Genomic DNA, 14,826 nt, shown 5'->3' with positions numbered 1-14,826 from the left:
TATTTTTGAAAATAAGTAAAGTCAACAATCATAAAAAAAAAATAATGTGCTATCCTATATGTTTACATTAGAATATGGTGTTACTGACTTGCCATGTAGTTTGAGGTATTTTCCAAGCAGTGGTGATGGGTTTGCACTGACCTACTTGAATCCTTGCCCTGTCCTCCTTGTAATCAAAGATTAAAAACCAAAAGGCTACTGGTTATGACTATAATATTGTTTGTGGCCAAGAGATAGACACTATTCTTCCTTGATGAAATATCAAGCAACATCTATGAGAATCAAACCATAGATTTTGGCCTAATAAACGTCAACTCTATAAGCTAACTCATCTGGTCTAAGATGGAAGACAAGTCATAATATTTCAGCATTCATATCATTATAAAGCTATCTTTACATGATATTTTGGAAATTTACCAAAATATCAATATTTAAAACAATATTCTATATGCATAATTTACCAAGGATTGAGGTTTGACTTCTCTCTATATGCCTGATGCAACTAAATAAAATAAACTCTTGGCATGAATGACCATTAAAGTGTAAGGCTTTTGGTAATTTGTCATTTGGTCAGATTGTGGATTTGACTTGCATATGCTGAGAGAGTAGTGTACAAGATCAAGATAATTAGCAAGTGAGAGAGCCTAAATGATTGCCCAGCATTAGTGTATAATTACAAAGTCCTCAGGAAGTGATAATAACTTCCTTTATGAAAAAAATGCTCACTAAGTGAGGCTAAGGATAAGTAGAGAATACAATTAACTTGCAGTATGTGGCTATGGACAGAAAACACACGACTCTCAATAGAAAATAGACTAAAAAAAAAAAGTCAGTGGAAAGGAAGACGTAAAACTGTTCCTCTTTGCAGAAAACATGACTGCCTATGCAGAAATCCCAAGGAATCTACCAAAAAATTCCTAGAATAAGCATGTTCAGCAAGATTTCAGGATAAAAGATGAATGCATAAAAACCAATTATATTTCTAGATATGAATAATGAACAAGTGAAAACCAAATTTAAAAAAGCAATAATACCACTTACAATTGCACTGGCTCCAAAGAAAATACTTAGGTATACAATTAACAAAACATGTACAGAACTGGTATGCTGAAAATTACACAATCCTGTAGAAAAAAATCAAAGATGACCTCCCTAAATGGAGAGGCCTACCTTGTCAATGGATTGGAAGACTCAAAATAATAAAGATGTCAATTCACCCCAGGTTGATCTATAACTTTAGTGCAATTCCTATCAAAATTCCAGCAATGTTTTCTAGACATGGACAGGCTTATTAAAACATTTATATGGAAAGGCACAAACTGTAGAACAGCTAAAACAATCTTGGTAAAGAAGAATAAATTGTGGGAAATCATTCGAACTGATGTTGTTAAGTCCAACTATATAGCTGCAGTAATCAAAACAGTGTGATACTGGTGTGGGAAAAGACATAGACATCAATGGAACAGAAAACAGAATCCAGAAACAGACCATCCAAGTACAGCCAGTTGATTTTTGACAAAGATGCAAAAGTAACTCAATGGAGGAAAAACAGCCTTTTCAACAAATAGTACTGAAGCAACTGGATATCCATAGGTTAAAAAAAATGAACATTGACCTAAACCTCACACCTTATACAAAAATTAAAACTTGTAAACCACATATCTAACAAGGGACACATTTAGAATATATAAAGAACTCTTAAATCTCCACAGGAAAACAAAAGTCCATCCAATTAAAAAATGAGCAAAAGACATGAACAGGTATTTCACCAAAAAGGACACATGGGTGGCAAATAAGCACATGAAAAGATATTCAAAATCAGCTATCAGGGAAATGCAAATTAAAACCACAATGAGATATCACTACTACACACCTATAAGATTGGCTAAACTAAAAAAGTTACACCACCAAATGATGGTGAGAATACGGAGAAACTGAATCACTCACACATGCCTGGTGGGAATGTAAAATGGTATAGCTTCTCTGGAAAAGTCAGTTTCTTCTAAAACTAAACATACATATGACCCAGGAATTGTACACTTGGGCATTTATCCCAGAAAAATAAAAATTTATGTTCACACAAAATCCTGTAAACCAACATTTATAGCATTCTTATTTGTAACAGATAAAATGGAAACAGCCCAGATATTCTTCAGTGGATGAATGACTAAATAAACTGTGGTACATTGCTACCATGGAATACTACTCAGCAATAAAAAGGGACAAAATACTGATGCAAGCAACAACCTAGATGAATCTCTGGGTAACTATGCTGAGTGAAAAAAGCCAGTGGCAAAAGGATACATACCGTACAGTTCCATTTACATAATGTCCTCAAAAATGACAAAATTATAGAGTTGGGAAACAGATTAGTGGTTGCCAGGAGTTAGGACTTTGGGGAAGGAGATGAGGTGTGGCTATAAAATGGCAACAGGAGGGATCCCTGTGGTGATGGAACTGATCTGTTCTCTGTGGTGATGGTTACATGAACCCACATATGTGTTAAAACTGTACAGAATGAAACACAGACAGACACACACACACACACAGACTATATCCACAAAATGTAACAGTAACATCAATAACACATATGTAAACAAAGCAATAACAACAAAAAGCCAGGAACCTGCACCATATTTTTCATTACATATTTACAAAAGGGGATTCACAAGGAATTTTGTGATGTAACCCACAAGAATGTCGAGGATCTACTACACAGTGATATCCTTTCATAGGGAGAAAATGAGGGAATTTTCTACGAGAACCAAAAGTAATCTCTTAAAATGATAAAATTTTTATTTTAATCAGTTTTGTTTTTTTGGGTTTTTTTTGGCTGTGTTGGGTCTTTGTTGCTGCGCGCCGACTTTCTCTAGTTGCGGCCAGCGGGGGCTACACTTCGATGCTGTGTGTGAGCTTCTCATTGTGGTGGCTTCTCTTTGTTGCTGAGCACAGGCTCTAGGCGCATGGGCTTTAGTAGTTGTGGCACGTGGGCTCAGCAGTTGTGGCTCGAGGGCTCTAGAGCACTGGCTCAGTAGTTGTGGCGCATGGGCTTAGTTGCTCTGCGGCATGTGGGATCTTCCCAGACCAGGGCTCGAAACCACAGCCCCTGCATTGGCAGGCAGATTCTTAACCACTGTGCCACCAGGGAAGCCCTTTAATCAGTTTTAATACTCATCTTTCTAAAGTGTATTTCAAATACCCCCACCTTTTCAAGTGGAGTAGAGAGAACATAATTTAACTTTTTCCTGAAGACATCGGGATAGAATTATGATCAATTGTTATACTGTGCTATAATACAGTGATGTCTTTGAGGGATCCTGATTCAAAGCCATTTGCCCCTACACTAAATGGCCCAAAGCCTGCTCTCAGCTTGCTGATTCTGTCTACTTTTCCTCTGTTAGTCTATCAACTAACACGTAAAACAGCAGCATGTTGGAGCCCACAGGGACTTCTGAGATGACCTAGTCCAAGGGGACATCTTTTGCTCAGTATCACACAGTAAGTTGAATCATAAAGGCAGGAGTATAACCCTGGTCTCAGTGTGGTTCTCAGTGTGCCTGCCTCCAGCAGACACCCCTTTCCTATTTGCCACTTTAAACTACTATAGTAGGAAAACCAGAAAATAGGGTTGTCAGAAATATGTATTCAACAAGGATTTTGATTTAAGCCAGTGGGCCCTGGGTGATGAATTCGCATATAAAGTAAATCTTTGTGACAGGTATTTTGGCCCTAGCCCTTTTCATATAATGCCAAGTTTGTGGTCATGATCCAAAAGGCTAAGGATGCCATAGTCTGGCTGGGGCTAAGAAAGGCACTGTTATTCCTGTTTACTCATGTTTGTAGCACTTATTATAGACAAGTAGATTTTCTGTACATTCCCCCACTGGATGCTCTCAGGGCTCATTCTGCTTACTATGGCATTAATAACTAGCTACTCTTTCCAAGTAAATGAAGACATATAGAACATTATCCCAGTTCACCTCTTGTTCCAACCTCTAATGGGCAATGAAAATATATAACAGAGTCCTACTTCTCTGTTTTAAAACAAACCTTCCACCACCAATCTTTTATCACTTTGAAAAGTTCCAAAAATGAAACTGAAGAGATCAGAAATAAAAAACGAGATGATTTCCTCTGCACTCAAAATGTGTCATTTCAGTCACCAGAAACCATAAACACTAATTGTCATGAAACACAGAGAAATCAAAGGCCTTGAAATAGCAAAAGTACCTCTCAAAGGGCCTGAGTGTGACTGTCACTATATTCTAGTCAAGTAGTATTCATGGACACACAAGAAAGTTACCAAATATTTATTCCTGGTTTCATTAAAGCATATGAATTTTCAGTTGAGATCACCTTCTGTTCTAGATCTGTCTACGCTGGATCTAAACAATATCAGAGAGTTATACCTTTCCATACTGAATGCCATTTAGCATTATGCAAATTATAATCTGTATCTGACATTTCAAAGGCTGTCCTTTTGCAGAAAATCATAGAAAATTAACTATGTATTAATGGCAGAAAATGCTAGTCACCTGACAGATATGAATATAGGTTAAGAGATCAACCACAGGTTCCCCAACTTTTCACGGGCTCAGGTCACGCTTACCACTGTACCACAGCAAGGATGTGTATGATGACAGTACACGTCCTGAAAAATTTCTAGTATCTTGGATTTTAAGTTTTAATTACTATTAAAGAGCTTGACAGTCTGATTTCTAAATCCCTCAACTCCATAACAGTTGACCTGAACTATGTGATTGTCACCTTTCAGCCCATCAACCATGTCATCTGAAAAAATAAACTATTCCAATTGTTTTAAAACAATGAATTCTTTCACTCAGAAGGAGACACTGAAAACATTACTTTCCCCCCACTTCTCTCTTGATTTACAAAAACATGCCCCCAGATGTCATGACCACTCAATTTGATTTCTTTAATTCAAAATTATAATTTTCCATTTTGCTATACTGAATGTTATCTAAGAGTTAGAAGAACACTGAATTAGGATTAAAAAACCCTGGGCTTTAATCTTGGACTCCACCACTATCTAGCTTAGGTATGGCCTTGACATTTATCAAGCCATGTGACCTTCAGCAAATTAAACTCTCTGAGCACCACTGAGGACTCTGTGAAAAATCTAATACTATTTGCTCTATCCTAGCACAGGACCATTGTAAGGATCAAATAAGATAATGTATTTAAAAGAGCTCACGGGACTTCCCTGGAGGTCCAGTGGTTAAGACTTCGTGCTTCCACTGCAAGGGGTGTGGGTTCGATCCCTGGTCTGGAAACTAAGATCCCACATACCATGCAGTGCGGCCAAAAAAAATTTTTTTTAATAAAAAGTAAAAATAAAAGAGCTCAGTAAATTATAAGTCATTAATATATTATCTAAACAGAGAAAACTGAAAGTTTTATTTTTTTCTTCCAGTTTTATTGTGATATAATTGACATAATGCCACTGTATAAGTTTAAGGTGTACAGCATAATGATTTGATTTACATACATCATGAAGTGATTATCACAATAAGTTTAGTGAATATTCATCATCTGATACAGATACAAAATTAAAGAAATAGAAAAAATAGTTTTCCTTGTGATGAGAACTCTTAGGATTGACTCTCTTAACAACTTGCATATATAACACACAGCAGTGTTCATTATATTAATCATGTTGTCCATTACATCCCTAGTACTTATTTATCTTATAACTGGGTTTGTAACTTTTGACTGCCTTCATCCAACCCTCCCTGCACCCTGCCACCACCACCACCACCACCCCACACCCGTCTCTGGTAACCACAAATCTGATCTCTTTTTCTATGAGTTTGTTGGTTTTTGAAGTTTAATTGCGACAACATTGATGGACCTAGAGGGTATTATGCTAAATAAAATAAGTCAGATAAAGACGAGTACTACATGGTATCGCTTATATGTGGAATTTAAAAAATAATACAAATGAACAAACCTAACAAAACTAATGTTACATTTTAAAAAACGCAAACCAGCATATCAAGTAGACTTGTAGCAACCAATGCCGTATAAATTCTTATTGCTGGCTTCTTCTGAAGACATGTGAATAAGAAGTCATGAACATAGTTTATTGTAAATAAATACTTTTCATACCTGGCATAACAAAACACTTCCACATGTTGAATGGTTTTGTCCTTCCTGCTAAGAGCAATAGCTTCTTCATTTTCAAGGATCTTCTCTTGCCACAGTGGGCATTCATTTACAATATCACTGTTTTCCTAAACAATATACAGATAAGAAATTGTAATTAAATTGGGTACTCTGAACCTCTACTTTTCTGAGAAAATTTATACCTTTCTAAATTCATGCTTTGCCTCTCATCACATCAAAATGCACATATTACTTATTAATAATAAAGTTTTACATTTTGTTGTTAAAAAAGCAGGCCCAAAATTACTTCATTCTGCTGACTTTCAGATTTTTGAAGGTTGGTCACTAGCTGTCAAATTTTGATTATATGTAAAAGTATTTTTGAAAAGTACTCAGCCCAGTATAACTAAGGACTTTATAATAATCGACCTGATTATTTTATATTTAGAAATACAATAAAAACAAGAATGTATAACAAAGTATATAAACTCTCACTAAGGACTGAAAGTGGCCCTTTAAGTTTTTCAATAATTCCTAATTATATTTTATGGAGAAAGTTATATGATACAATATTTGAATACAGGGGATTTTTGAAGATGTCAAGATATACCTTTTCCAAAGGTCAAGGATCAATTTTTAATCTGTTTAAAATTTTAATCCATTTGTTACCCATCTCTCAGAGAGAAAAAATTTTTAATGTATTATATATACTCAACAAACTAGTAGTGAAATATAACTACAGTAGCCTTTGTTTTAAGTAAATTCACCTCAGAAAATTTCTAAAGTTACAGATTTCATAAAGTAGGGCAATAATTATTTTTAAAAGGCTGCACTGTCCTGAATTTAATATTTTAAGCTAAAGAAAACTAGTGGCAGATGGCTCTTATTATTAAGTGTAATTATTAGACAGCATTAAACATCCCAACATAAATAGAAGAGGAGGTGAAGTACAGGAACTTTGAACATACAGACAGGGGTTAACAGCCTGAAAAAAGAACTATGGACCAGGGACAGAGAGTGAAGGAAAAAAGGATATGGTGACAGAGTCAAGATGTTCGAGTAAAAGAAGCATTAAAATAAAAGAAACATCTACAAAAATATTTTGTTTTAATAAATCTAACCCATTACCAAAATTTATTTTTTAAAAATCCCTTCACTCACCAAAAATTTTCCATTCAGACAATTAGGGTATTTTTGTTGCTGTTGTTCTGAGAATCTAGACTAAATTTTTGCATGGAAGTACTGAATATGACTCAACATGAGGTGATCCTCACACACACTTCCCAAGGATAAGGTTCAAAAAAAGGTTTCTGATCAACATAAAATATGAGGCATATTCATTTAAACAGTTAAATGAATCTATTTATAACATTTACTTTCTTGATTCATACATAGTTTGAGTTATTACATGAAATGTTACTTTACAAATATTGCTTGTTTCTCCACACTCTCATTTCACACAATAATAAGATTCAAACTGAATCTTCAGTGTACCTTCAATGTCAATGTCTTTGTCATCACTACACTTTTTGAGTCATATATACCATTAAATCAATCAAGAAAACTAAAATGCTTAGCTTGGTACATGTTAAGTGCTTAGTTAAGTCTTAGCTGTATTATTCTTAGTTAACTGAATACAGTTTTCTAGAGTCTATCATCCTCCTTTCCCAAATGTCTGAACCCTTTTGAGATACAGCAGTTTCTGATTCTATGTATGATGCTCTCAGTAGGAATTCCATTTCAAGCCACATGCACCATTAACATAAAATTAGGACAGTTTTTTTAATGTCCCATAAAAATTGGTAAACTGCATGACAATCAACTCCCCGTGTTAAACGTACGCTGTAAATGATCTCTAAAAACTTATTTACAATGATATCCAACAGTTGTAGTAGTGAGATCCTACCCTTAGGGGAAAAAAATTACTAAATTTATATTGTTTCTTTCCTTGCATTTTGTTTTTACTGTCAGGTATGATTCTGTCACGTGACTTCTACAAATATGTAAAACCACCAATGACTGAGATCATTTCAAATTAATGTATCTTCCCCAAACACTTAGGTTTTTTTCCAAAACATACTAACTGAAAGAACAACTAGTAATATGTGAGATTTTATAAAGACTGAAATATTTTTTCTGAAAGACTGGGAGAAAAAAAATCTTGCCTGATATTTGGGTGTACAGAGTAATTAGCAAACGGTATGAAACATATATGATTTATTCTTCAGCCAATGTTATCTGTTTATACTTAAAAAGTGAAATCTATATTTTAGAGGTATTGGAAAAATATTAGCTGCAAAGGTGACTGCACAGTTTTTGTTAAATAAGTAAATAAGCTATCAATCCTATATTACAGATGAAACTTAGTGTCTTCTTCAATGCAGGGTTATTATGTGACACAAAATATAACCTAGTAGATTAAAAAATCAGATAAGAACTTTACCTGATGTTCCTTTAGCCAGGACAACAGTCCTGAAAAGCTAAAACTGGCCCAGTTTCCTCCATAGTAGCTTCTTCTGTAACAATAAAAAATAAGAGTAAAGAAAAGGGTATAAAAAAATCAAGTCACTGATCTTCATCCCATGTCATTTTCAACAATGCTACCCCAGAGTTCAAAAGCACACATAATAGGGATGCTGAGATTAGAGGAGACAGTAGAACAAAATAAATAGAAGTGGGCCTTTCAGATCTCAAAGTCAACTTTTCATTGTATAAGGAGTTAAAAGATCGCTTTGGCCTCCTTAGAGCTTTCAGCACTGATCAAGTGCCACGGGATCATGTGATTGTGAACATCCTGATATGGTCACTGAGCAGTATATTTGTTTTAACATAAACAAATCTCACTCCTGGGTTAATAAAAATGGCTGGGAAGAATATCTTGGTAGATCTCAAAGAAAGCCACTGGAAAAAACTGCTAAGTTTTCCACAAGCAGTAAATATCCACTGCTAGCACCGCCACCAAACCCATCTCCCATGCCTAAATAAATTTTGTATATACACATATATAATTGGCTACTCAAGATCTGCTGGAAGGCCCTGTGCCATTCTAAGCCTTCAGGGCCACAAATAAAAGTAGATCCTGGGACACAGTCATTCACATCAAGACTTCCATGATAAGTATAACAACAACATTTCCACTGGTAACTGGGTAAACTATTCTTCACTCCACAGTCCTGTGAAGATCACTCCGTTTTACAGAACCCAGAGGTCTCCTAGCTAGGATCAGGTAAACCTTGTAGACACTGGACTTCTGATTAACTTCTGTAAGTAGCAGACTTTTGGCAACCAGAACTCTCAGCACTACACACTGGGCTTCCCAATCCTTGCAAAACTCATCACATTATACTGATTCTTTGTATGATGAGCCCCAAAGTACACTCAAACCCACCTACAATATCTACTCTAGTTCTGAGAGATTCTTGGTTTTGTTTACATTTTTGCTTCTCTGTATCCTTCTCTAATGAAATAAAAATCTATAAAAGGTCTTTTTTAAACAAAAACTAAAACCTTTAAGATGATATCTAAAATTACTCATCCATAATGCTACTGGATATCCTCTAAAAATTCTGATAGATTTCTCCTCAATCAACTCTTGGTTGGTCTCAAGAACAGTCAGTTTTTAGGCTCAAATATTTTACCAAAAATCACTGCTTGCTCTAACAGAGAAAATGGTTAAACTGAACACCTGTGAAAGTAGGTCTATTAATACAGATCACTACTTTACTTAAAAATCTGATAATTCTCTTGGGGATGATGCAAATTCCTACACTATCCAGATCTCTAGAGAGCTTTAAAATTTAGGCAAAATTTCAGCTATACTAACAATTCTAGGTGTTGGAATCAAGGAAGCCTAGAAGCTATGATCCCTTGGATCAGAGACAACAGTGGAAGGAGAAAGTGGGTAATAGCCAGTACAGAGAAGAAGGAGGGAAAAGAGAGGGATGTTAGAGTTTTCCCATAGCAAATTTATACTCTCTTCTCCCTTGCCTGAGAATAATACACTCCTGCCATCCCTCCCCATCCTCTAAACACATCACTCAACAAAACTATAAAATATCCTGAGTGTTGAAAAAAATAAACCTGAAGCAGTGATAAAAACCACTGTCTTTAAATTTTTTGTTGAGATATGTAGATTTATTTTAAGCCACCATAAGGTCCTAAATGAGAAGCTCTGACTACTGGGTGAAAGCTTCAAGACCTAAATAAAATTTTTTAAGGGCTACATCAATTTATAACTAGTAAATATATATCAGAAATCTGACAATCAGGGTAGACAAAGACTTCTCAGACAGGACACAGAAAGCAATAAAAACTATCGATAGAAGGGGGAATCGGGAAGATGGCGGAAGAGTAAGACGCAGAGATCACCTTCCTCCCCACAGAAACACCAGAAATACATCTACACGTGGAACGGCTCCTACAGAACACCTGCTGAACGGTGGCAGAAAACCTCAGACCTCCCAAAAGGCAAGAAGACCTCAGACCTACCAAAAGGCAAGAAACTCCCCACGTACCTGGGTAGGGCAAAAGAAAAAAGAAAAAACTGGGACAAAAGAATAGGGATGGGACCTGCACCAGTGGGAGGGAGCTGTGAAGGAGGACAGGTTCCCACACACTAGGAAGCCCCTTCGGGGGCGGAGACTGCGGGTAGCGCAGGGGGGAAGCTTCGGAGCCGCGGAGGAAAACACAGCAACAGGGGTGTGGAAGGCAAAGCGGCGAGATTCCCGCACAGAGGGTCAGTGCCGACCGGCACTCACCAGCCCAAGAGGCTGGTCCGCTCACCCACCGGGGCGGGTGGGGCTGGGGACTGAGGCTCGGACTTCTGTCAGAGCACAGGGAGAGGACTGGGGTTGGCAGCGTGAACACAGCCTGCAGGGGATTAGTGCACCTCGGCTAGCCTAGCCGGGAGGGAGTCCGGGGAAAAAGTCTGGACCTGCCGAAGAGGCAAGAGACTTCTTCTTCCCTCTTTGTTTCCTGCTGCCCGAGGAAAGGGGATTAAGAATGCTGCTTAAAGGAGCTACGGAATTGGGCACGAGCCGCAGCTAACAGCGCGGACCCCAGAGACGGGAATGAGACGCTAAGGCTGCTGCTGCCGCCACCAAGAATCCTGTGTGCGAGCACAGGTCACTATCCACACCTCCAATCCCAGGAACCTCTGCAACCCGCCACTGCCAGGGCCACGCGACCCTGAGACAACTTCCACGGGGCACCATACGGCACGCCTCCGGCTGGCGCAACATCACACCGGCCTCTGCCGCCATAGGCTCTCCCCGCACTCATTGCCCCGCCCTCCCCCAGGCTCGCCCCGCACTCTGTGCCCCTCCCTCCACCCCCGCCCCCGGCCTGAGTGAGCCAGAGTCCCCGAAGCAGCAGCTACTTTAACCCTATCATGTCTGAGCGAAGAACAGACGCCCTCCGGCGACGTACATGCAGAGGCAAGGCCAAATACAAAGCTGAGACCCTGGAGCTGTGCTAACAAAGAAGAGAAAGGGAAATCTCTCCCAGCAGCCTCAGAAGCAGCAGATGAAAGGTCCACAATTAACTTCATGTACCCTGCATCTGTGGAATACATGAATAAACAAGGAATCATCCCAAATTGAGGAGGTGGAATTTGAGAGCAAGATTTATTATTTTTTCCCCTTTTCCTCTTTCTGTGAGTGTGTGTCTGTATGCTTCTGTGTGAGATTTTGTCTGTATAGCTTTGCTGTCACCATTTGTCCTAGGGTTCTATTCGTCCGTTATTTTTTTCTTTTTAAAAAAATTTTGCTATTTTTTATTTTAATAACTATTTTATTTTATCCTCTTTCGTTCTTTTCTTTCTTCCTTCCTTCGCTTCTTACTTCCCTCCCTCCTTCCTCCTTCCTTCCTTTCTTACTTCCTTTCTTTCTTTCTCTCTCTTTTCTTTCTCTTTATTTTCGTTCTTTCTTTCACTCTCTTTTCTTTCTCTTTCTTTCTCTCTCTCTCTCTCTCTCTCTCTCTCTCTCTCTCTCTCTCTATTTCTTTCTTTCTACATTTTCTCCCTTTTATTCTGAGACATGTGGATGAAAGGCTCTTGGAGCTGCAGACAGGAGTCACTGCTGTGCCTCTGAGGTGGGAGAGCCAACTTCAGGACACTGGTCCACAAGAGACCTCCCAGCTCCACATAATCTCAAACAGCGAAAATCTCTCACAGATCTCCATCTCAACACCAGCACCCAGCTTCACTCAACGACCAGCAAGCTACAGAACTGGACACCCTATGCCAAACAACTAGCAGGACAGGAACACAACCCCACCCACTAGCAGAGAGGCTGCCTAAAATCATAATAACTCCACAGACACCCCAACACACACCAGCAGACGTGGACATGCCCACAAGAAAGACAATATCCACCCTCATCCACCAGAACAAAGTCAATAGTCCCCTCCACCAGGAAGCCTACACAACCCACTGAACCAACTTTATCCACTGGGGACAGACACCAAAAACAATGGGAAATACGAACCTGGAGCCTGCAAAAAGGAGACCCCAAACACAGTAAGATAAGCAAAATGAGAAGACAGAAAATCACACAGCAGATGAAGGAGCAAGATAAAAATCCAACAGACCCAACAAATGAAGAGGAAATAGGCAGTCTACCTGAAAAAGAACTCAGAGTAATGATAGTAAACATGATCTAAAATCTTGGAAATAGAATAGACAAAACACAAGAAACATGTAACAAGGACCTAGAAGTAAAGATGAAACTAGCAACGATGAACAACACAATAAATAAAATGAAAAATACTGTAGAAGGGTTCAATAGCAGAATAACTGAGGCAGAAAAACGGATAACTGACCTGGAAGATAAAATAGTGGAAATAACTACTGCAGAGCAGAATAAAGAAAAAAGAATGAAAAGAACTGAGGACAGTCTCAGAGACATCTGGGACAACACTAAACTCCAACATTTGAATTATAGGGGTTCCAGAAGAAGAAGAGAAAAAGAAAGAGACTGAGAAAATACTTGAAGAGATTATAGTTGAAAACTTCCCTAATATGGTAAAGGAAATAGTTAATCAAGTCCAGGAAGCACAGAGAGTCCCATACAGGATAAATCCAAGGAGAAACACGCCAAGACACATATTAATCAAACTGTCAAAAATTAAATACAAAGAAAACATATTAAAAGCAGCAAGGGAAAAATAAAAAATAACACACAAGGGAATCCCAGTAAGGTTAACAGCTGCACTTTCAGCAGAAACTCTGCAAGCCAGAAGGGACTGACAGGACATATTTAAAGTGATGAAGGAGAAAAAGCTACAACTAAGAATACTCTACCCAGCAAGGATCTCATTCAGATTTGATGGACAAATTAAAACCTTTACAGACAAGCAAAAGCTGAAAGAGTTCAGCACCACCAAACCAGCTTTACAACAAATACTAAAGGACCTTCTCAAGGCAAGAAACACAAGAGAAGGAAAAGACCTACAATAACAAACCAAAAACAATTAAGAAAATGGGAATAGGAACATACATATTGATAAGTACCTTAAATGTAAATGGATTAAATGCTCCCACCAAAAGACACAGACTGGCTGAATGGATATAAAAACAAGACCTGTATATATGCTGTCTACAAGAGACCCACATCAGACGTAGAAACACATACAGACTGAAAGAGAGGGGATGGAAACATATATTCCATGCAAATGGAAACCAAAAGAAAGCTGGAGTAGTAATTCTCATATCAGACAAAATAGACTTTAAAATAAAGACTATAAGAAGAGGCAAAGATGGACACTACATAACAATCAAAGGATCGATCCAAGAAGAAGATAAAACAATTGGAAATATTTGTGCACCCAAAATAGGAGCACCTCAATACATAACGCTAATACAAACAGCCATAAAAGGGGAAATTGACAGTAACACATTCATAGTAGGGGACATTAACACCCCACTTTCACCAATGGACAGATCATCCAAAATGAAAATAAATAAGGAAACACAAGCTTTAAATGATACATTAAACAAGATGGACTTAATTGATATTTACAGGACATTACATCCAAAAATAAGAGAATACACATTTTTCTCAAGTGCTCATGGAACATTCTCCAGGACAGATCATATCTTGGGTCACAAATCAAGCCTTGGTAAATTTAAGAAAATTGAAATTGTATCAAGTATCTTTTCCGACCACAACACTAAGAGACTAGATATCAATTACAGGAGAAGACCTGTAAAAAATACAAACACGTGGAGGTTAAACAATACACTACTTAATAACTATGTGATCACTGAAGAAATCAAAGAGGAAATTAAAAAATACCTAGAAACAAATGACAGTGAAGACACAACGACCCAAAACCTATGGGATGTAGCAAAAGCAGTTCTAAGAGGGAAGTTTATAGCAATAGAATCCCACCTTACGAAACAGGAAACATCTCGTATAAACAACCTAACCTTGCACCTAAAGCAATCAGAGAAAGAAGAACAAAAGAACCCCAAAGATAGCAGAAGTAAAGTAATCATAAAGATCAGGTCAGAAATAAATGAAAAAGAAATGAAGGAAACAATAGCAAAGATCAATAAAACTAAAAGCTGGTTCTTTGAGAAGATAAACAAAATTGATAAACCATTAGCCAGACTCATCAAGAAAAAGAGGGAGAAGACTCAAATCAATAGAATTAGAAATGAAAAAGGAGAAGTAACAACTGACACTGCAGAAATACAAA

The 14,826-nt window shown here is 37.7% G+C and overlaps 1 protein-coding gene across 1 annotated transcript in view; it reads right to left on the bottom strand.

Moving 5' to 3' along the window:
* The window catches only part of CHM (CHM Rab escort protein), a 209,157-nt gene that overhangs the window by 142,016 nt on the left and 52,315 nt on the right, over positions 1–14,826 (bottom strand). Inside the window, exons 3-4 of the mRNA XM_007468558.1 lie at positions 8,570–8,642; positions 6,130–6,254 (exon numbers count right to left, since the gene is read on the bottom strand). Coding sequence (XP_007468620.1) covers positions 6,130–6,254; positions 8,570–8,642 — 198 coding nt within the window. The remainder of the gene's footprint in view (positions 1–6,129; positions 6,255–8,569; positions 8,643–14,826) is intronic.

Source organism: Lipotes vexillifer, unplaced genomic scaffold, assembly GCF_000442215.2.
Source record: "Lipotes vexillifer unplaced genomic scaffold, Lipotes_vexillifer_v1.1 scaffold1336, whole genome shotgun sequence".
In the NCBI taxonomy this organism is placed as follows: domain Eukaryota; kingdom Metazoa; phylum Chordata; class Mammalia; order Artiodactyla; family Lipotidae; genus Lipotes; species Lipotes vexillifer.
This window is presented reverse-complemented; position numbering and strand designations above follow the sequence as displayed.